The sequence below is a fragment of the Orbicella faveolata genome, unplaced genomic scaffold (assembly GCF_042242905.1).
Source record: "Orbicella faveolata isolate gen_17 unplaced genomic scaffold, um_ofav_v1 contig_47, whole genome shotgun sequence".
NCBI classification, from domain to species: domain Eukaryota; kingdom Metazoa; phylum Cnidaria; class Anthozoa; order Scleractinia; family Merulinidae; genus Orbicella; species Orbicella faveolata.
In genome coordinates, this window is record NW_028301577.1 from 6,326,231 (window position 1) to 6,346,981 (window position 20,751).

The 20,751-nt window shown below is 40.9% G+C and overlaps 2 protein-coding genes across 4 annotated transcripts; one reads left to right on the forward strand and one right to left on the reverse strand.

Annotated features, from left to right (window-relative positions):
- Positions 1-535: 535 nt before the first annotated feature.
- LOC110052147 (serine/arginine-rich splicing factor 3-like) lies at positions 536-6,191 on the reverse strand. 3 transcript variants are annotated; one of them, XR_016204139.1, is made up of 6 exons: positions 6,052-6,191; positions 4,957-5,345; positions 2,996-4,021; positions 2,279-2,323; positions 1,783-1,846; positions 536-904 (listed from the first exon to the last, which is right to left on the reverse strand). XR_016204139.1 is itself a non-coding variant. In XM_020758277.2 (5 exons), the coding sequence occupies exons 2-4, from the start codon at positions 5,343-5,345 to the stop codon at positions 1,795-1,797; spliced, it is 486 nt and encodes a 161-aa protein (XP_020613936.1). In that variant the 5' UTR covers positions 6,052-6,191; the 3' UTR covers positions 536-904; positions 1,783-1,794. The 3 variants fall into 3 exon arrangements, 1 of the variants encoding a protein (XP_020613936.1); XR_016204138.1 differs by having other exon boundaries at positions 2,279-4,021; XM_020758277.2 differs by lacking the exon at positions 2,996-4,021.
- A 1,521-nt stretch (positions 6,192-7,712) lies between these two features.
- LOC110052013 (solute carrier organic anion transporter family member 4A1-like) lies at positions 7,713-19,368 on the forward strand. The gene is made up of 11 exons (XM_089279436.1): positions 7,713-8,081; positions 9,825-10,033; positions 10,996-11,177; positions 11,425-11,691; positions 12,300-12,544; positions 13,980-14,229; positions 15,532-15,685; positions 16,190-16,331; positions 16,710-16,891; positions 17,799-17,930; positions 18,729-19,368. The coding sequence occupies exons 2-11, from the start codon at positions 9,834-9,836 to the stop codon at positions 18,904-18,906; spliced, it is 1,932 nt and encodes a 643-aa protein (XP_089135562.1). The 5' UTR covers positions 7,713-8,081; positions 9,825-9,833; the 3' UTR covers positions 18,907-19,368.
- The last annotated feature ends 1,383 nt before the right edge of the window (positions 19,369-20,751 follow it).

Genomic DNA, 20,751 nt, shown 5'->3' on the forward strand with positions numbered 1-20,751 from the left:
GTACGTTGCGTCCGCAGATGATGTTCACATAAAATATTTTCATCGCCGACAACCGCCGGCTTGCTAGCGAAGTTGAACTCAGCTCAACTTCGCAGGCAAGCCGGCGATCAATGCCTGGGATAGATTATGATTCGGCGATAAATGTTCACATATGCCGTAACGGTGTCCCAGGTATGTCGGCGGCATGTGAGAACCAGGCTTAAGGGGACTTATTTGTAGAGGTTCTCGGGGACGTTTTGTCGGACGCGTTTCGTCTTGGGGGCGTTTTGCCCAACATGTATAACCGATCTTTTCAGGGTGTAAGCTGTAAGAAATGAGATTTGCAAATCACGGTATTCCTGACCGTGTCTAGCCTCCTTGGCAGCCTTTTTTTGGGATGTCACGCAACTTTCATTGGGGAGCGTTGCGTGACATCCCCCCGGCTGCGGCTGCGCAGGAGACCACACTGTGTCATGTACCAAATTCAAACTGCTGAAAGTTTTATTGTCACACAATCAAACAGAGTTAAAAAGGAAGAGAACAATGACTCGCTAGCTATTTTAAAATGACTTTATTAACAATCCAACAGCAATAAATAAATCCTGACTACAACAGTTACGAAAGAGGTCAATCAAGTCAATTAAAACAACAGTTTCATTAATGAGCACTTCTGGAACAACATTTACAACGTTTGATGAACTTGGTTATTTTTGTGACAGTTTGGCCTAAAAATAAGAAGCTAATATGTCCAGGAGGAAAGCTACTCGATCGTACATGAAATTTCTAGATTCTTACAATTAACTCATCGTGTTCACTAAAAGAAGTTAAAGCTATCTAAAAACTAAAACAAAACAAAAAAAATCTGTCAAATTCGACACATGAAGTTTATCTTCAACGTGATCCAGGGTGTATGCAATGACACCATCTGTAACAGACAAATATGACCAGAATTATTACCAGTCAAGCAGGATTATGTATTAACACAATGAATGGGTATTTAGTTGAGAAACTGTCACATGTTATTCTAGATTTTCTGACATATGAAATTTACATTGAAAAACCAATCACTACAGCATTAATCCGTAGCTTTCTTAATTTTTCTAATTGCATAAAGTGTTGTTTGCACTGTTAAAAATTCCAAATCCACATCACAGTTCAGAGATAGCACCCTCCCACTTGGGCCAGAAAGTCACACAGAATCATACATAATCTCAGTTTCAGTAGCACATAACCACTTAGAATATGGCACTAAATGGGATGCTAGTCCCATCCTGGGCAACCCCCACCCCACGCATTTTGTCAAGTTGCCATAACAGGTTGCTAATGCCTATTCATAATCTTGCAGACCATCAATTCTTATAATCCATCAAATATTTGTGCTTGCACGCGATTGGTCTGATCACGTCATGACTGAATATTCCCCAGCTGAAACTGGGGAATATCCGAGTGATATCCCCCAAAACTGTGCGTGTTGTGAAAAATATTTGAAGGATAACAAGCACAATATCCTCCATTTGGTGCGAAAATATGCTCGCATATTAATTTTGTCCTTGGACATTCTCTGTTCCTTGAAGCTCACAGTTTTTCTCAAGCTATGCCCTTGAAAAACTGTTCGCTTCTCAGAACAGATAATGTCTGCAGACAAATATCAGTGCATATTTTTGGGCCAAATGGAGGCTATCATTTATATGTCTTCCTATAGACTAAAGCCTCTAGGAATTGAGCAGAGACTAGATAATAATCAAAACGTGTCTTCCTACAAGACATTTTACCACAGTCATGCGACAACTTATTTCAAGTTACCTTTCAAGAAAGTTAGAATCGTCTTGGGCTGCGAGACCTGCTCCTTCCTCCTCTTCCTCCCCACCTGCCAAGAAATACACACATGGTGAACTGAGGTTTTTTTTAATCTTACAGTATAAAGCCAGTAAATACTTTGGGTAATAACAGCTTTAGCCTGACCACCAACCCTCTCTTTTGATCTGAGTTTGTTGAGATAATAACAAGCAAAATATTAACTGGGGGAGTATGATTGAGCCAAAATGCGAGGGGGTGGGGCCGGGAAAAGACAAAAATTGAGGGTCTGTGGAAACTGAATTCCCTGTTTCACCAGAAATGGAAAACTTTGACTGGCTGAAAGGCCATTATCATACCAACACCAGTCCCAACACACATACATCATGTGGTTTGGATCGGTTGTCATCACTTGCCATCAACAAATACATGTTTGGCAAAAATAGATCAAGAGAGATAAACGAAGGTATTTAGTTAATGAAAATCAAGAATGTAAAGAACATACCTGTCTACATCAGGAGACCTTCCTCTTCCTCTGCGTGGTGGTGACCTGTTTTACAAAATTCAAATGAAAAAGTTAAACTTAGCTGTAAACATTGAATTTCATTTACTATTTGTCTTTTCCCCACCTACAGGTATTTTAACCATCTTTGAAATTTAAGAGAACGCTAAAGGTCAGAAGGAATGTACATGTAAATTATAAACGATAATCACACAAAACACCAAACCAACCAAACACACCATTAAAAATAAATATCATCTACCAACAGATAGGGAAATGGAGATGGCATCTCTTGTTCTTCATCAACAGCTATATTCTATAAACTTATCACAGTTGGTTATTTATAACCTAAGTTCAGTAAAACAGTTAGAATTTTGCACATATTGGAGATGGTGTCTCTCTTTTTTTTTATCGACAGCTATTTTCTATAAACTTATCACACTCGGTTATTTATAACCTAAGTTTGATAAAATAGTTAGATTTTTGTACATGCTGTAGTCCTGAGATACTGGGCATGATGTTTAACCCAGAGTAACGGTTAAAACAACTTTTTGTCAATGCACAAAATGAATGTGTAAAATTAATTAACACAAAATGTAGTTTCTACATGTATCTTATCCGTGCCTAAATTTTGAAGCAAAACCTTAGTTTGCGCCTGTTTCGATTCACTCTTTCTTTGCTTCCCGAGAAATCAAGATTTTTTTAAAATCAAAACATTACCCTTCAAACCCTCCACATTTCACATGCCTCTCCTCCTGACGTAGATGGTTGTTAACAATTCCATAGCAAAAATTGACAAAGCTGCACTTAATCTTTGACAACGAGGACACTAGATCTGCACTTAATTTTGCTATGGAGGTCGAAATTTGATGAGGCTGTGCAAGGGAGAGAAGGTCGTTGATGAAGTAACTGAACCCATGCTGATTGCCAGAAGACTAATAACCAAATGTCTACCATTCAATGTTTCTAGGACTGTGCAGTGTCGATATTTGGGTTGATTTTATTTGCCATAGTTGATTATGAAAGAAGAGTTGAAGCAACTGGTTTACACCGAAGGTCTTCATCAAAGTTTTCTCCAGTTACACTTTTTATAGTTTGAGCTGGAATGGATGAGACTGGCAGGAATTTGAAGGCAGAGAACACAGTAAACATCCTTTCCAAACAACTTCCACTGTAGTGTTTCGTCGTACTTGTGCAAGATGTTGTGAAAGCTGGGCTCTGGCTGTTACGCAGATCATATATTTCTGAAGGTTGGAAGTTTGCCAGTGTACTGCACAGCAAAATCGTTTGATAAATTTGAGAGGTGCATGCTTTTTGTACTTGGATGTGAGGCTTTAACCACTGTATAAATCAAGCCATTGTATCCAAAATGAAGTGCATTAAAGAGTTGCAGAGGTTGGTCGCTGTATACCTTGAAATGTGGAGGTTGATGATATTGTCGCGCAAAAATTAGATAAAGACGAGACACTTTTGGAGATTTGAACCATGGATAGGAAGGATGTGCACAGGGAAGACATTGACGATTATACTGTGAGGGAAACGAAGGGAGGTTGAGGTGAAAAGGATGTAGGTGGAAAGTCGAAGGCACTTTTTGTGGTTGGTCGATGGCATGGGAGAAGGGTTCTGCTGGGGAGAAGCCTTTTTGAAGGAAGATGAAGGGGAAGGCACATCGCTGGGCTCAGAACCAAATGAAAGAGGTCAAGTTGGCCGAGCTGTTTAATCATTGGGGGTGAAGCTTAGATGTACCTACAGAATAACCCAGACATTACAGGAACATCAGCACAAAAAAGTAAATGAATATGGTATTACAAAATGAAATAAAAGCACTTCAAAGACAAGTCAATATGATAAACAAGACTACAAATTTGACCACAAACATTCATTTAACAAATGGTGGCCCATTAACATTGCAACTTCTCTTACTCAAAATGGACCACAGAAAAATAGCTTGGTCATGTACCTCACTTCAAAGACCTTTATTAATTTATGGAAAACAATTCTATTTCTCGGGGTCTCAACAGACTAGAGAGTTAGATGTCATTAACTATTAGTGTTTTCTGCACGAAAAAGCCAAAGCAATCTACAATTTTCATGTTGCCTTTTGCCTCTACTTCAATTTGAGCCCTTATGTGAAACTTTCCTGACAAAAATGCGCGTGTTATTTGCATGATCAAATGAATGTGCAGGTGAAACGCTTTTTGATATGCCTCGTCTATCACAAAGCCATGTTTTAAAAACCAAATTGATATTGAGTATATTATTAATATTAGCATTAATTATTTTGCTGTACCCTTCAGGATGAACATCTTGATGCCAAAACCTCTGGCAGAAACACTGATACTGTCTTAATTGTTGAGAACTGTCTCAAACACTTGGAACTCAACAAATGTTTGTTCTGAACAAGTAGACTAATTTTCCTATTGGAAAGAAAACTGATCGGATGTTGAGAAAGAATTTTTACAGTTGGTATTGATACGTTGTTTCACACACTGCATCTTGAATGACTGACAACCTTTTGGTATTGACAACCAAGTCTCTAGTCTTTTGAAGCCCTCAAAAACACAAGCCAACAGTTCTAAATATCGTCTACGCAAACAAGGAAAAATGGAAAAGTCAGCACCAAAAACAAAATCATTTAATAAACGTGTATTTGATACAAATCTGAGCACTCCAGGACGCACCTGTAAGGTGACCTTGACCTGTCATCATAACGATCAGAGCCTCCCCTGTCATCATAGTGTCGGCCACCGCCACCATGACGGTCGTCACGGTAGTCAGAGCGACGAGATCCTCCACCTCCTCCTCCACCTCCTCGGTTGCGGTTCCGAGCCATTTCTACCCGAACTCTTTCTCCACAAATGCGAGCACCATCTAATGATTTACAAGCGTCTTCTGCATCACGGTATTCTTCAAACTCCACAAAGGCAAAGCCGGGGGGATTACGGGCCACCCAAACATCATGGAGTCTTCCAAATCTCTCAAACTCTCTTTCTAACTCTTTCTTTGAGCCATTGTTACCAAGGTTACCCACATAAACTTTGTATGTTCCTCTGTCTGTCTTCCCTGACATCTGTGACAACAAAAGACACAAGAAGACTAAGAAACCAAATTCTGTGTCGTCAGTGAGTTTTAAAATTTAAGTCATACATGTACATCATTAAATGACTGCCTCAGAATAACTCATTAAATTTCAGTTATGAAGAAAAGACACCATTCAAGTCAAAATTCATAACGTTGAAGACTACACGTTGATTTGAATGCTATAAGTAAGTAAAACAACCTCCCAATAATTAAGAACATTAGCAAATTACCCAAAGGTAACGTTATGTTGGTTATGAACTAATTAAACAAGAACCTTTTCTGCTTTCCACTCGTGATTGAACTTAAAAAAATGCCTAATAGTGCATATTTTCTGACTAGAAAAGCTCAAAAATTTGCACTTTAATCTGTTCGCCATCGGAAATCATAAGTAGAGCACTGCATATAGTTAGTGCCTAATACGAATATAATTTTCTCAGTCTCAAACTTTCACTCGGTTTTCTAAACATCTAAATTCTGTCAAAGTAAATACTGTGTAAAACTAGAGTGAATGTCGGTGTGGATCAGTATGAACTAAAGTATTATCTTTTAGCGATCAAAAATCTCCAGAAGCAAGTTAGCTTTAGAACGCGAACGTGCCATGAAAATCAGCGTCGTTGATTTCCGCTTGCAACATAAAATTGAACAAAATTGAGCCAATGAATTTGTCCGCTGAGTGTTTCAAATTATAGATTTACCTTTCGATCGAGGAAGAAATCCCTCCAATGTTTGGCTTTAACTAGTTTTTCGTAAGGAAAATCGAACAAAATGGCGTGAAATGTAGTCAACGCAGCTGCAAAGCGAGCAATCGAAGCACGTTGGGGTTCATGGGATCGAAGTCAATAACAATCCCATACTGCAACGCTGGCAAGGGAACGGTCATGAATTGAACCGCTGACGACCGAGGCTGAAGACTCTTGATGGACAATGACGCGCTCGAGGGTCGCTATCGATGAAATGAAACGTCGATTTACAAATTATAGGATTTAGACAAATATTACGCTATATTATCAGTACCAAATGTGTCAGAACTTCGTCGAAGGTTTGAATTACGCTACATTTCAGACGGTGAATTTAATTTTGCAATACCATCAAAGAAGACGTCAAATAAGATTTTACTGCTCCCTGTGTTGCAAGTCACAGCAAATTTTTTGCTGCAAACATTTAATCCTGTTTAATGGTTTCGAAAAACACACACCAAACTAAGAGCTACATTGACATAATCTGGCCCAACGGATGAGGACTTTTGGGATTGAGCTCCTCGAATAAACCTTGTTTTTTCTTACAACTTAGTGCTTTAAAAATGTATCATTTGGTTATTGTTTTCTCATTATATCCGTCGTAATAGCCCATGTGAAACTAAAGAGATATGTTATCTCAGGAAACATTCTTGTGTAACTTTCTGGTACTTATGCATTTGAGGCCTTACGTACCAGTCATAAGAGATAACTTAAAGCTGGTTGCATACCTAGCATTCGACTAGACTACCGATAGAGCCTCTCGTGTAGTTAAGTACATAAGAGGTTTCGAAAACTGTCACACTTTAATTGTGTTCTCCTGATTGCTTCCGCATTTTAGATCATGCCAGTACTAATATTCAACTTAAGATGAAAGAACCTATTCGCATTGTTTAGGAAAAGCCTTCTTTAGTTGATTTAAAACCTCACGCAGTCACGCACTCTTTCGCTGTATTGCCACTGCAATTCTATGGTTATTTTGTGCTGCGCAATGCAAAGGGCTGTCTAAACTCTTCGTCGAAACATTGTGTCTTCTTTTGACATTCACAGGACTCACAGATATGTTTAGAAGAATCAGTTTCATTAATTACCCCTAAAGTGTAGGGTGCACTCAACTGCCAGGGGGCGGGGTGGGGGGGGGGGGGGGAGGAGGGGGTATTCTTCCCTAGACAAAAAGACCCCATGTATTCTAGATCTGAAGAAGCTGCAAGCGCATTCATTAGTGTTGCACATGTAGGAGAGATAGATGAAATCCATTGTCACCAATTGCCCTCTGTAGAACTTTTAGAAACGCCGATGGATTATCTCTATCAATAACACTAATGGTAGGTTTCCCTACAGGAGCTACGTCACGGTTTGCGCATCTTAAAAATTTTAGCCTAAATTTCTCAAGTTCGTCGTTTGTAATCCGTGTTAATCTTCTCCATCCTTAACCACCCTTGTTCCCTTATGGTTTATTACTATCTCTTTGGTGTTTTTCTATCTCAGTAAACTGGCATTTTAAGGTTTTCTTCAATTGAAAGGTAATTTTGTATGTGGCCAAAAATAACTCAAGATACCGTGCGTGACAGAGATCTTTTAATAGCATGATTTTTTCCTATTTATCTTTAATCTATCTATTATTTTTATTTATTTATTTTTCTTGCTTTCTTTCTTTTACTTTTTAGGGCCCCACTGAAAACCGCTGTGGCGAGTTGGGTTCCCTCATTAAACATGATTACTATTAATAACCCCTTGAAATTTATACAGGGGCTCAAAGCTGTTATTTAACATTTGTTCCGATTCAATGCCTCTTTTGTGATGCGTATTGAGGGGCTGTCAACATGATAAATTTTATATGCTCCCGGAGTCAGTGTCACTTTGGAAGAAAGTTCTCACTAATCTAGGCGTATTTCTTCAGAGTTCAAGTGATTCATAAGCTGTCGGCGGATTGACGATTTGTAGTACAGGATCGCAGTTTATTTCGACCCTATTTGCCATTAGTTGTTGAGGTGAGTAATGCAGGAGCTGTGACGCGGAAAAAAAACAACAGCAAGTTAGACGGCATCGGCATTTACGAAGACAAAAATAACAGGCTTGTTCGTTGCTTCCTTTAAATGCCGTTTTAATAGTCGACGACGAGCCAGCTGATTTTTCAGTTCTCCGGTTAATCAGGAGCTCACCTACCAGTTCGCTCTAAAATTATTTTGAGTAGATGTGGAGGTCAGTGAATGGCGGCTACAAACTGACAAGTGGCCTTTAAGGTCGGCTCACACTAAGGGACATGTTGTGGAAACGTGAAGCAGGGACAAGCCCTTTTGTGTGTACGCATCATAAGATGCATGTTGCATGAACAGTATGCAAGCTGGTGCATATGAAGAGGATATTTGTTCATTTGTATGTTGTAGTGGGAACAGTTTGAAAGAGCAGTGCGATGAAAACTTATTTCATTTTGTCCCTGCTTAATAACGCGCGAATTCAAACCAGTTGAATTTCACGCAGCATGTTGCGGGGACAAAATCAACTTGTCCCCGCACGAGCGTGTGCCGACCTTAACATTTCTGATCAGTTATGGTAAATGTCATCGACTGCCACACCAAGGAGTTACCGGTGAAATCGACGCAGCCCTTAAATTAAACGCGGCGGTTTAGGTGTGACATCATATAGCTTGACCTCATTACGCTAACACTACTACGCAAACAGTATTTGCGGAGTAGCTAGTGTTAGCGTAATGAAGTCACGCCATATGCGATTGCGTACAATTCACAATAACTCAAATTGCTCTCGCATTTTAAGTGGTTCTTGTTTATGATCAGTTGAACGACAGACGTACAGATAACGTCATTAGTTTTGTTTTTGTTTCTTTATTCTATATTCGCTCGGGATTTCGCTTGCGTGATAGTTCAGAAGAGGGCGCAGCCAGCTGAGTCAAACACCACGCAAAGAAATCGAGAACAAACAATCGAATTGTTTCAGTATAAATCTACTAGTTGTTCAAAATTGAATCTTAATCCTCTTCACATACAGGAGGACGCAAAGAAGCGGCCGCCATTTTGTTAACAAGCGCGCACTGCTGGGCTACCTACTATCTACAACGGAATAGGAAGTGAACAGCGTAGCCAATCAGGAAACAGCATTCGTAATAGAACGCTAATAGATTTAGACTCAAACGGAATAGATCGGATAGCGAGTAGCGTAGCCGATAAGAAAACATGCATCATTCGTTATATTTCTACTAAATCATGATAATCTAACCTCTCGTATAATGCATTTTTAGTTTTCTAATTGGTTCCGTCACTGATCTTAGTTATCAGGCATTATATGGAAAATGAGAGAAGGAAGTGTCGCTTAGCTTTCGGCAGTAGGCGAAAACTCCTTGGGAAAAATGGCTGCAAACAGAAGATTTTGTGAGCTTTCTACTTCAGAGGAGCAAGAAATATTGGGCAATGCGTCTAGTTTGATTAGAAGCAGTTTAATTAAACAGCCTTCTATTCGAATCTTGCCCTTTTATAATTCAGTGAACTTGACCTAGCCGAGCAGCACAGTTGTACTCTTGATGTTGTCAGCCACTGGCAGTCGTTTAATTTGGCTTGCACAATATGAGGCGTATAGAGCAGCGTGTTGCTTCGAAACCTCCTAAAAAAAACCTTTCTCGTTCGTCACAATTTGACAGAATATATAGTTTGACAGCAATATGCATGTATAACTATGTATACCAGTTCAAATTTAACGACAATTAAAACTTGTCTCATTAGCAAACCACTATGTCCGTTACAGCCCCACTGGAGGAGAAAAGGTTGTCATACGGCTGGTTGAGGTTTCGTCCAACATGGCTGCAGTTCCTCAACACTCCAAAATGGTTCTTGTTCTTCTTGGGTCAGTATTTCTTCACGCAGAGTCTCATCACCAGTGGCTTGTACCCTGGAACCGTGAGCACGATACAAAAACGGTTTGCCTCTTCAAGGTAAGGTCCGTGAATTCCAAGCCTTTGGAAGTACAATGTAACACTTCTCCTCTCTTGCCTACAGTGACTTCTTTTTAGGTTTTCCGTTTTTTTCTCTACAATTTGAGGTCATTTCGGTTCGGGTAAAGAAGACGGAATATTTAAAAGTAAAAGTTTTGGAAAAAGAACGACTACTAGGGCAGTCATAAAAATGCACCATCTATCGTAAAAAAATCCTCCTAAAGTTACGAAAAAAAATGCAAAAAAGTTACGTAAGTTCCCATGTTAACAAAGTTCCCCGATTTAAGTCGGTTACAAAAAAGGTTTTTCTTTTGGTTACAGAAAGTTCCCTCTCCCCTTCTCGGTATTTTCTGGAATATCTGTTAATTCTGTTACATAGTCCTAGCATAGTTCTCGAGGAAACCAAACTTGTCTGTCTGTCTGTCTGTCTATCTATCTGTCTGTCTGCCTGACTGTCTGACTCAGTGTTTGTTTGTCTGATGACTGTCTGTCTTTCTGTCTATCTGTCTGTCTATCTATCTGTCTATCTGTCTGTCTGTCTATCTATCTGTCTATCTGTCTATCTGCCTGACTGTCTGACTCAGTGTTTGCTTGTCTGACGACTGTCTGTCTATCTGTCTATCTGTCTGTCTCTCTGTCTATCTATCTGTCTATCTGTCTATCTGCCTGACTGTCTCACTCAGTGTTTGCTTGTCTGATGACTGTCTGTCTATCTGTCTGTCTCTCTGTCTATCTGTCTGTCTATCTGTCTGACTGTCTGACTCAGTGTTTGTTTGTCTGATGACTGTCTGTCTGTCTGCCTGCCTGCGTGCTTGTTTGAATTTCTCATATCAACAAAAGGACGATTTATAAAAATTTCAAGCTCACTTTGTCAGTTGTTGCTTAAAAATTTAGTCGGTTATCAGTTGTCACTCAACGCCATCCACTGGTCTTGGTTAACACCGAGCTCTTTGTTTCAACAGTTTCATGATGGGAATGATACAGAGTAGTTATGACATTGCTGCTGTGGTCTTCACTCCGTTCGTCAGCTTCTTCGGAGGCCCTCGTAAAAAGCCGGTGTTCTGCAGCTTGGGTTTGCTCATCATGGCTGTCGGTGTCTTTATCTTCATCTTACCACACTTCATCTCTTCGCCGTACGAAGCTGGTAAGTACAGTAACAAGTGATCAAAGGCTTATGTCGGGCAACTCGTGATTGTTATGGATCGATTGGCACTTCGTAGGGGCTGCATTAGGTATCTTCCACTACAAATGCATCAAGCATTTGCAAAAACCAAGCCTCGCACAAAATATTAAAATTAGTCTCATAGGACAGCTGAAACGTAAATTTATTTTGCGGACTGACGTTCTGATTAGAAATTCGTCACCAATGGTCTTTCCTATGTAATTTCTAGGAGTTTCCATTGATACCAACGCAACCGTCAGCCGTGGCGAACTATGCGCGGGAAATCTGACGACGTTTGGCGGGAAAACAGACTGTGAAGAGGACACCTACACTGGTGGCAACGATCTTTACTACGCGATGTTCATTCTGGGAATGGTTGTTGCAGGCATAGGCAGCACTCCAAAGTACACTCTAGGAATTTCCTACATCGATGAAAACGTCAAGGCAAAAGCGGCACCTATGTACTTTGGGATTTTTGTTGCTTTTGGAATAGTGGGTATAAAGGGATAACTGTTTTATTCACTTTTGGACTTTTGGTAATAAGTATCATATCTTCTCGAGAAATCACTGGGGTCTTTAGTCCTCATATTGTCTAAAAATAAACGGTGTTTTTGGCAAGTTATTCGAATATTTTGTCAAAAAGAAACATTTTTTTCGACGGAAGGTTATCATCAAGAAATAATTTCATAGGCTGAAATTTGAAGAATAATCATAGACAGCCCTTGTGTGAGGCGTGGTGACCTCATGGTTAGTGCGCTCGACTCCGGATTGAGCGGCCCGGGTTCGGGCCCTGGCCTGGGGCATTGTGTTGTGTTCTTGGGCAAGAAACTTTACTCTCACGGTGCTTCTCTCCAGCCAGGTGCATATATGGATGCCGGGAGGTTAATGCTGAGGGTAACCCTGTGATGGACTAGTATCCCATCCAGGGGGGACTAGAGATTAGCACCGGCCAGACTGGCCACCGGGGTTGTATTTTATCTCTTGCACACGTTTGTAAATTAACAAGTAAAGATTTCTCTTTTCGCTTGCCGTAGATCCGTGAAAGACGAGAAAGTCACAATTCTTGATGTAACGATGAATGGACCTGTCAATCATTTCTTTCAGGTGCCGCTGCGGGATTTGTTTTAAGTCCAATCTTCCTTTCAAAGTTCGTCGAATTTGGAGTTCAGACCTCGCTGACTCCTGACGATAGGCGATGGGTGGGGAACTGGTGGCTAGGCTTTGTCATATTTGGAGGTTTATGTGCGTTCTGGAGTCTCTGGCTCTTTGCCTTTCCCAAAGAGTTTCCGCTGACCAAGAAGCGAAGAGTAGCAGAAGAAGCTAAACTCAAAGAGAGCACCAGTGACGATGTAAGTTATAACAGGAACTTGGTGTAACATCTCGAACAACACCAAAATTGATTTCCACTGGATTCGCTCAATAACCTCACTGTAATGTCACCCTCAACAACTTGAACTTCCGACCGAGCTCAACTGAAAACCGCGCGCGCTGACTAGATGTGATCATTCAAGTCATTTTCTTCACAATTTTAATCTCAGTAACTCGAACCACTTTGTCAGAGAGTAATGAGTCAAACCCTACTCCAGAACAATAAATTTAATTTCTAACAAGCCTAGCATTGTGGTACGATAGCCGGCGGATAGCCAACTCGGCTGCGCCTCATTGACTATTCGCTCAGAGAAAACTCCGGCTCGTAGTCTAACTGTTAAACAGAAATACGATATTTAACCAATAAGCGCTCGTATTTTATTGGGGCTATTTTCTAATTGTAATCATAACTGTAACAAACTTCTCGATCGTGATTGGTTCTCCGCACGCCTATTTGTAACGTAATCGATGGCGATCAAATGCAAGCATCCAATGTCGACTTTCTGTGATTGGGTACCTTCGCCATTGGCATGTCAGTTATGCGAGCTTCAATGGCTTCCTTCTTAATGGTCCCTACAGTAAATGCTGCAATCTGATTGGCTGAGCTGCTCGTATACTATCAGCCATTAGTATATTCTCAGCTCCGACTATTGCATTTCTAGCTCTCTGATTGGCTCAAAAACTCCGACTATGAGCCATTAGTCGGAGTTTTACCTTATATGGAAAACAGTGCGCCAAGTTTAAAAATTTTCCGCTCTGTAAAATTGTTGAAATAAAAATCGGCGGCAAAAACCCGATTAAGAATATACTAAAACAATTATTCCATTCGACCTTGTTGGATATGAAGTGATCATAACCAACTCGCGCTACGCGCTCGTTGGTTATTTATCACTTCATATCCAACGCGGTTTCATGGAATAATTGTTAATTAGAATGCAGTAGCTTTCGGTCCTCCACGAAATGCGACGTTTTTATCGTTTTTCCGAAGTTTTGGAAGAAAGTTTAGATGTAAATGGATAATTATATTCCTGAGAAGACAAAAAGAAGGACATAAACGGGTTCCTGACTTTAAAAACTTGAAATTATTGAAAAAACCGGTGCGCGCGCGTAAGCAATTGCAAATTTACCAAGGAAAATTCAATACGTGCGATTCTGTTAAAGCGTAAAGTTCAATAATGCGTCGAAAAATATTTGGAAACCATTATTTGCGTTAATTTAAGTTAGAATTCTACTAAAAAAAATTAGATTATTCGCTCTCGATTTCTATGAGGTCAGAGTTGATTCGGCCTTCGGCCTCACCAACTATCACCTCATAGAAATCTCGACCTCATAATCTAATTGTTAATTAGTGACTTGTTTATCTTCGTTCGCACCATTATAGTTAATTTTAAATGCTCTATAATGTTTTCTCCTCAGCCTACAAAGAATAACGTTGCCATTGCCTATTCAGGACTAAAAGACCTTCCCAAAGCCACTAAGATGGTCTTCACTTGTTTTCCATTCGTCTTCATCACCATAGGTGCATGCTTAGAGGAGTTCGTTGTCTCTTCTGTCACTACCTTTGGGCCAAAACTACTGGAGGCCCAATTCTACGTACCGGCGGGCCGCTCTGCACTATTGTACGGCGTAGTGGCCATCCCTGTGGCGTTATTTGGAAACATGCTTGGTACGTATTTACAGCTGGGAATTACGCAGGAGTCCATCACTCGGAACCTCCATACGTAAAATTACGTAGAGTCAACCCTTTCCCGTATCGTTCTATTTTTAGAACTGTAATTAGCGCAAGGGTCTCTCGGTTTCCCACGATAATATCTTGTTTCTGCAGATAGAAAATGCAAAATAGAGGGCAAAAGGGTGATCTCTGATTTTGTTGTAACAAAGAATGGCCTTAGATCGGGTTCATTGGGTATCGAAAAAGTGTCGTGTAAAAACTTCCATAAGAACTGTTTCTAAAAATAGAAAGATACGGGAAAGGGTTGACTCACAGCGTTAGTAAAGGAGATGAAGGCTCCGGGTAATGGGCTTCTGGAATTATTACGTCGATTTCCAAATGACATTAATGATGGTACAGGCGCTAACAATAATATATAAGGAGGAAAATGTCTGGTGTGGTCTTTTGTGAACACCTTTTCCCCTTAGCTTCTTAAGAGCGCTGAACGACTACACACCATGATTGGGTTTTTTTATATTTTGAGTTAATTAGGAAACGAAAGGGTTAAAACCCATTTATTCCCTAACTCAAAATATGGATCATCTTTACGAAGCGTCATAATTTTTGTCATGACAGGAGCCTGCTAGCAAGCGTTCCCGTAAGAAGAACCTTTCCGCATTCTGACCGCGCGTAAATTGGAGCGAGAGCAAAAATTCTATGAAGCACCACCACCCCCTGCTTCGTCGACTTTTTGTTCTCGCTCCAATTATTATTATTTACGCGCGGTCAGAATGCAGAAAAGCTCTTTGAACGGGAACAATTGCTACGCAGGCTATCATGACAGCTGAAGTAAGGGTTGTTGCTACATTAAGATAATTGCTCCTTTGTTAATATCTTTTTTTTTTCATCATGGACACTCAATGACGGTTTTCCCTCAAATGCTTTCAAACGCTGTTTCAGTCTATCTAGAGTGCTTTTAAAGCTCTGTACGTTAATTTTAGGCTGCGCTAGAAACGTTTGATCTGTTCGGTCATTCTAGGTGGATCTTGAGTCTCCTCGGATTTATTAGGGTTTTTCTGTCCATTTCTCGAAAACCTTAGGCCTTACTGCCTCTCTGAAAATAGCTGATCTTTTTTTGGTACCCAAAATAAATGACAATTTTTCAATCCGAAAACAACATTTAATTTCCTGCATCATAAACGTTCAAGGTAACAGTTTTCTTGAGGCAAATGGAGAGGATTTACGGCCTCGCGGAGAGAAACTTTATCCGAAAACGATCCGATGGGAGACAATTAAAAGTAATCATTTGTCTTTTAGGAGCTTACATCAACAAAAGATTGAACTTAAACCTGGCGGGAGCTGCCAAGATATGTTTCATTGCAGCATGTATCGGTCTCGGGTGTACTTGTCTACTCTACATCAAATGCGACACATTACAGATTGCAGGAGTAAATACGCGTTACTTGAATAGGTTAGTGTATCTTGTGCAGCTAAGAGCTTTGGAAGTGGCTGATGCCATCTAGTCAAAACAAAGGGATAGGTTGCACCTTTTAGAGCAGTTTTCAGTTAAGCTTGAACAATAACCCGCAATTGCTTTGGTGTCGAATTACTGGGCTCTGGGCTCTGTTGGCTGGTTGGCCCCAGCTACTGAACCAATCGGACGCAGAATCGACACAACCTCGATCCCAGACTCTCCCTTCTTCGCCTCCCAAAGGAGAGAGCTTGAGATTGAGGTTGGAACCAAAGCTGATCGAGATTTGGTCGCACGCAACTCTAACGCTTCGTGGCGGTTACGCGTATCTTCTTCGTGTTCTCATTGATTCATTGTTACGCTTTTGTGTTTAGCCATTGTAATTGCTTTGGTTAAGGCGTCTTCGTCTCAGGCTATTTGTGAAACTGCAGAGGTATGCATACAACCGATTGCGAATTATTAATCTAGCATCAGTAACGAGTCCTTTTTCTTTTTCACGTACAGCTCATCTGCTCTCCAGCTCGATTCAAAATGCAACCAAGCCTGCAATTGCAGCGGGGTGAGTTATGATCCCGTTTGCGGAGGGCCGCTGACCTACTTCTCCCCCTGTCACGCGGGTTGTGGTCAAAACGAAAATCAGAATGAGGTATGACCATTTGTCATCTTAGAAAAGCGGTATCTGCTAGCGTTTACACTACTTAATAAAGGCTGCTCATTCTAATTAAGGTTTCGGGAGAAACCACATTTACATTACATTCGTAAGGCATCCTCTTAAAGTCTATGTATAGTATTTCCATGGCATGTGCTCTCTTAAGCATTAGATGGGGCCAAATCAACTCTAACATTGTCGTTATTTTTACTGTTAGCTGCGAAGAAAAAGACTATTATCGTGCTGTTTCGGTAGGACAGCTCGGTTTTGATTACCACTCGTACGCTCGGCGCAGTCACTTTATACACGACTACGAAAAACAGATATACTAAGTTGTAATTAATCGATAAAACCCGCTTTAATCTTCACTTTCAGTCTTCTTCCTACTACCAAAGCTGTACCTGTATCATGTCCAAAGACGATCCCATTGGAAAAGTGGAGAGGGACGTGTGCCAAGTGGATTGCGAGCTCAACCTAGTGCTGTTTTTAATTGTACTTTCCGCCGTTGCCCTGATGACGTTCTTGAACGATACACCGGCTTTAGTAGTGACATTAAGGTACTGTTTCCTAACTTTTTGTCTGTTTGTTTGTTCTTGTTATTCATATAGCTGGTCTCCGCATCAAACATCCTCGAGCGTCCGTTCTGCATGCTAGTTGATTTGTTCCCAGCCCTTTTCATTTCCAGCGTCCTCTAAAAGTTTCATGGGACACTTGGTCTTGCGTACGTCAGGTGTTAAAAAGTCGATAAAACATTTATTTTAAGTCGACAAATGTAAGTCTAACCCGATGGAGAGTGACGAACGTTTTGGGCGAATTTATCAATTTTTAGACGGAACAACATTTTGACAGGTGAAGAGAAATAAGAGCCGACATCTTTTACCGGTACATACAGCTTTGAGATTTTTGTTCTGGATTGTGTGGCACTCCCAGTGATGCTACACTATAACCAGTGCAGTCTCACAAAGGTTTCGAATCGTGCGCAGTCAAGGGTCGATAATACGGAAAGAGCATTCTCGTCTCCAGAGGCCGCGCTCCTTTTGGTCAGCACCAAGAATCACGACCTCTGGGCCGGTTCAACACCGGAAGTCCGCGATTCACGGACTTTCCGTCAAATCTGACAAATCTGACAAATCTGATTGGCTGAGAGTACGAAACGAAAGCTCTGCGCATGCTCAGATAATCGGGTCCGGTCAGAGGTCGCGATCCCTGACCGGACCTCTGACCTCTGGTGCTGACAAAAAGGAGCGTGGCCTCTGGGGACGAGAATGATGGCCGAGTATCTCGCTAGTGACGCAAATGTTTAAGTTCAAACCTTTTAAAAGTTTTGAATTTTTTTACGGGCTTCTTTTTTCCAGCTTTCTCTTCTTTGTCAAGTTTAGCTGAGCAAGCAGTTGTTTAAATTTGTCGTTACTGGCTTAACAGCTAACGTTACTGACAAGGTTTTCACTCTTTTTTTGTTTTAAGGGGCCTTCCAGCTGGACAACAGGCGTACGCGTTGGGTCTCCAAAGTGATCTCACCAAGATCCTTGGCACTGTTCCCGGTCCCATCATCTTCGGAGCACTCATAGACCAAACCTGCATCCTGTGGGACACAAAGTACTCCTTAAACAAATGTCCTGACCTCATTGTTGCTTCTGCTGTCGCAATCTCGTTCCCCCGGGGGGTGGAAACCAATATAAAAAGGACGGGGACGCTCTTCGGAAATTTTGAAAAGAGCCACTAAGAGGTACCAAGATCCTGTTTAGTGGGCGTGGCTTGAGATTTTTTTCAATATCAATTCTAAACGACACATTAACCGACATTAAATGTTTTTTTCCGCTCAATGCCCTCAAAGGTACCGCTGAACCTTCCGCTGTGGACCATTTGAGGCTCAACACTCTAAAGTAGTAGTAACAATCTTTTATTAGGAAGCTCCGTCACTAAAAGGTACCAAACCGCTATTTTAACCCCTAAAAGGTACGATGATTATAGGGGAGTCAACCCCCCCCCCCCCGGGCTTGTTCTCAAAGACAGCGATCTTTTTAGTTGACCTCTGGGAGAAATCGCAAGGTTGGCCAGCACTCGTCTGGTCACAGCTGGCTTTACGCATGTTCAGAAACCGTTATTGAACTTGAACGCACAATCAAACCGGGACCAGGATTTTCTGGTTCCTGGTTTTGATTACGTCCAGGGTCGTTGAGCGTTCGGTCTCGGATGACCAAAAACGCAAGGGTTCTGGGGACGAGATTGTTGCCGTTATTGCTTAAACTGCTATTACAACACATCTCAAAATACTTCTTTACATACAAGGACGTTGACGCTTTTTAGTGATAAATTACAGAAGTTGAAAATCACGAATGACATCACATGCTTGTTTAATTAACACCATTTTTTGTTGCTTGATTGTCCTCCAAGGTGCGGTGAAAGGGGTTTTTGTCTTGAGTACGATCACGACGGACTCGCCAAAGTGGTGCTGGGAGTTTTCCTGGTGTGTAAAGGTCTGACCACCACGACTTTCTTTCTGTCGTGGCTCTTCAGTCGGCGACAGACAGAAAACAACAACACAAGAACAGCTGTCGATACGGCTCTTTAGGAATTCAAGAAACGTGGAAACATTAACTATTTACCTGCAGCAAGAGACATATTTTAAGACGGAATCCATCACAAGTTCGAGTAACCAGCGGACAAAAACTCCGCACCTAGGCTATTTATATTTACATTGTATTGCAAACTTCTTTGCGACTGTCTAAATATCTTCTCAAAAGAAATCATTTCTAACAATACCAAATGTTGAAAACAAAATTTGGGGTTCATATGAAACACTTGAAATGACTGGTGAAATGAAACTGATGATGGGATTTTACCTGTGTTTGCACAATTTCTCTGAACTTTGAAATTTATTTTCTCGAATTCCCATGGAAAATTGTTGTCGGTGTTATTTCAGGCAACTATTTATATCTTTAGCTTTTAGAAAATGCAAAATGGACTGTTATGTACTCAAAGCTATTTTGGCGCAAGGCTTTTGTCCATTAAAAACTGAAATTGCTCGATTTCCTATAGGATTTCGTTTTAACATCTTTGGCGCGCGTTACACTAAACGACTTCAACCATCGTTAGTATCGATGTCAAACAACATCAACAATTCTTCGTATTTTTCATCTAAAAACCCGCCTCCATAGATCAATTCATCAAGCCAAATTTAGAAAATATGCGAAGTTTCGTAAGAATCCGATGCAAACTCATGGAAATACGGGACCCCAATTATATTTACCATTTTTTTTACAAGAACTTGCGTACATTTCTTTGTAGCTGAGCTAAGCCGCGCGAGCGGAGCCCCATACCTTAGAAAACGTGACTATCCGTACGTCCGTACGTCCGCCCGTCCGTCTGCAAAGCCCAGTACCTTGAAAAATAAGCACATTATCATAGGTACATCTTTTATATTGGACATCCATGTTATCATGAATTAATTGACAGCTGTCAAAACAAGGTATCCGCTAACCAGTATCACGTGACCAAATCGCGGGCTCAGGTCAAGAGCTCATCGAGGTCGCGTGTTTTTTTTTAAGTTGACCAATGACGAGACACTGGTTAATTCATTGTAATGGGAGCTCTGCTTTTAGGCTTGGTTAAATCCATGTATTAAAGTCATACCCGGCAGATCAGGTTCACCAGCTGAAAGATGCTGTTCGTATGGAAGGGTGGTGTTCCAACATACAGTTCATACTGGTTTTGCAATTGGATTGCGGGCTCAAGCCAGGTTATCACGGTGGGGGAGAGGGAGGGAGGACATGCAAAGGCAAAATTTCGGCGAAAATTAAACCCCGACTCGTTGTTGACTTTTCTTCCGACATATTCCTTGCACAATCGTCTCTTGGAAAATCCCTGATATATTGCGTGCGTAATTTCTGCAATCTCTAGTACACTCATTACGTATGGTTTGATAAAATGTAACTAGAAAAAATAGTGAAACCGCACACTGAACAATCATATGCTCACAATTGATGATTTTTTTTAGTTTCTGATCCAGGGAAAAATATTCTCTTTTCATTTATGGTTAATTATTTAATCAAGAGCTCCGCTTTTAGCCTTGGCTAAATCTATATATTAAAAATTGCCAAGTTGCCATGGGTTATCTAAATTCGGCATGATTAATGGAGCGGTAAGGCTGCTTTCTATGGCCTTAGGTGTCCTGCGGGGCACGATGAGGAATGAGAGAGGCTGCTTTCCAAAACATTGCTGAACGCCCAAGATTACCAAGATCCGATTGTTTGCTGTTCAGCTCTCCGTTTCACTGTAGCGCTTCGTTATCAACAAGGACGTTATCGGTTCAAATTTAGGACGGTTCTCTTGGGCGGAAAAGAAATGGAAGCGCCGGGGAAATGTGTCTGCAGGACAGATGAATGCTCTAACTGTCCCGCTTGACGTCTGTTCTCCA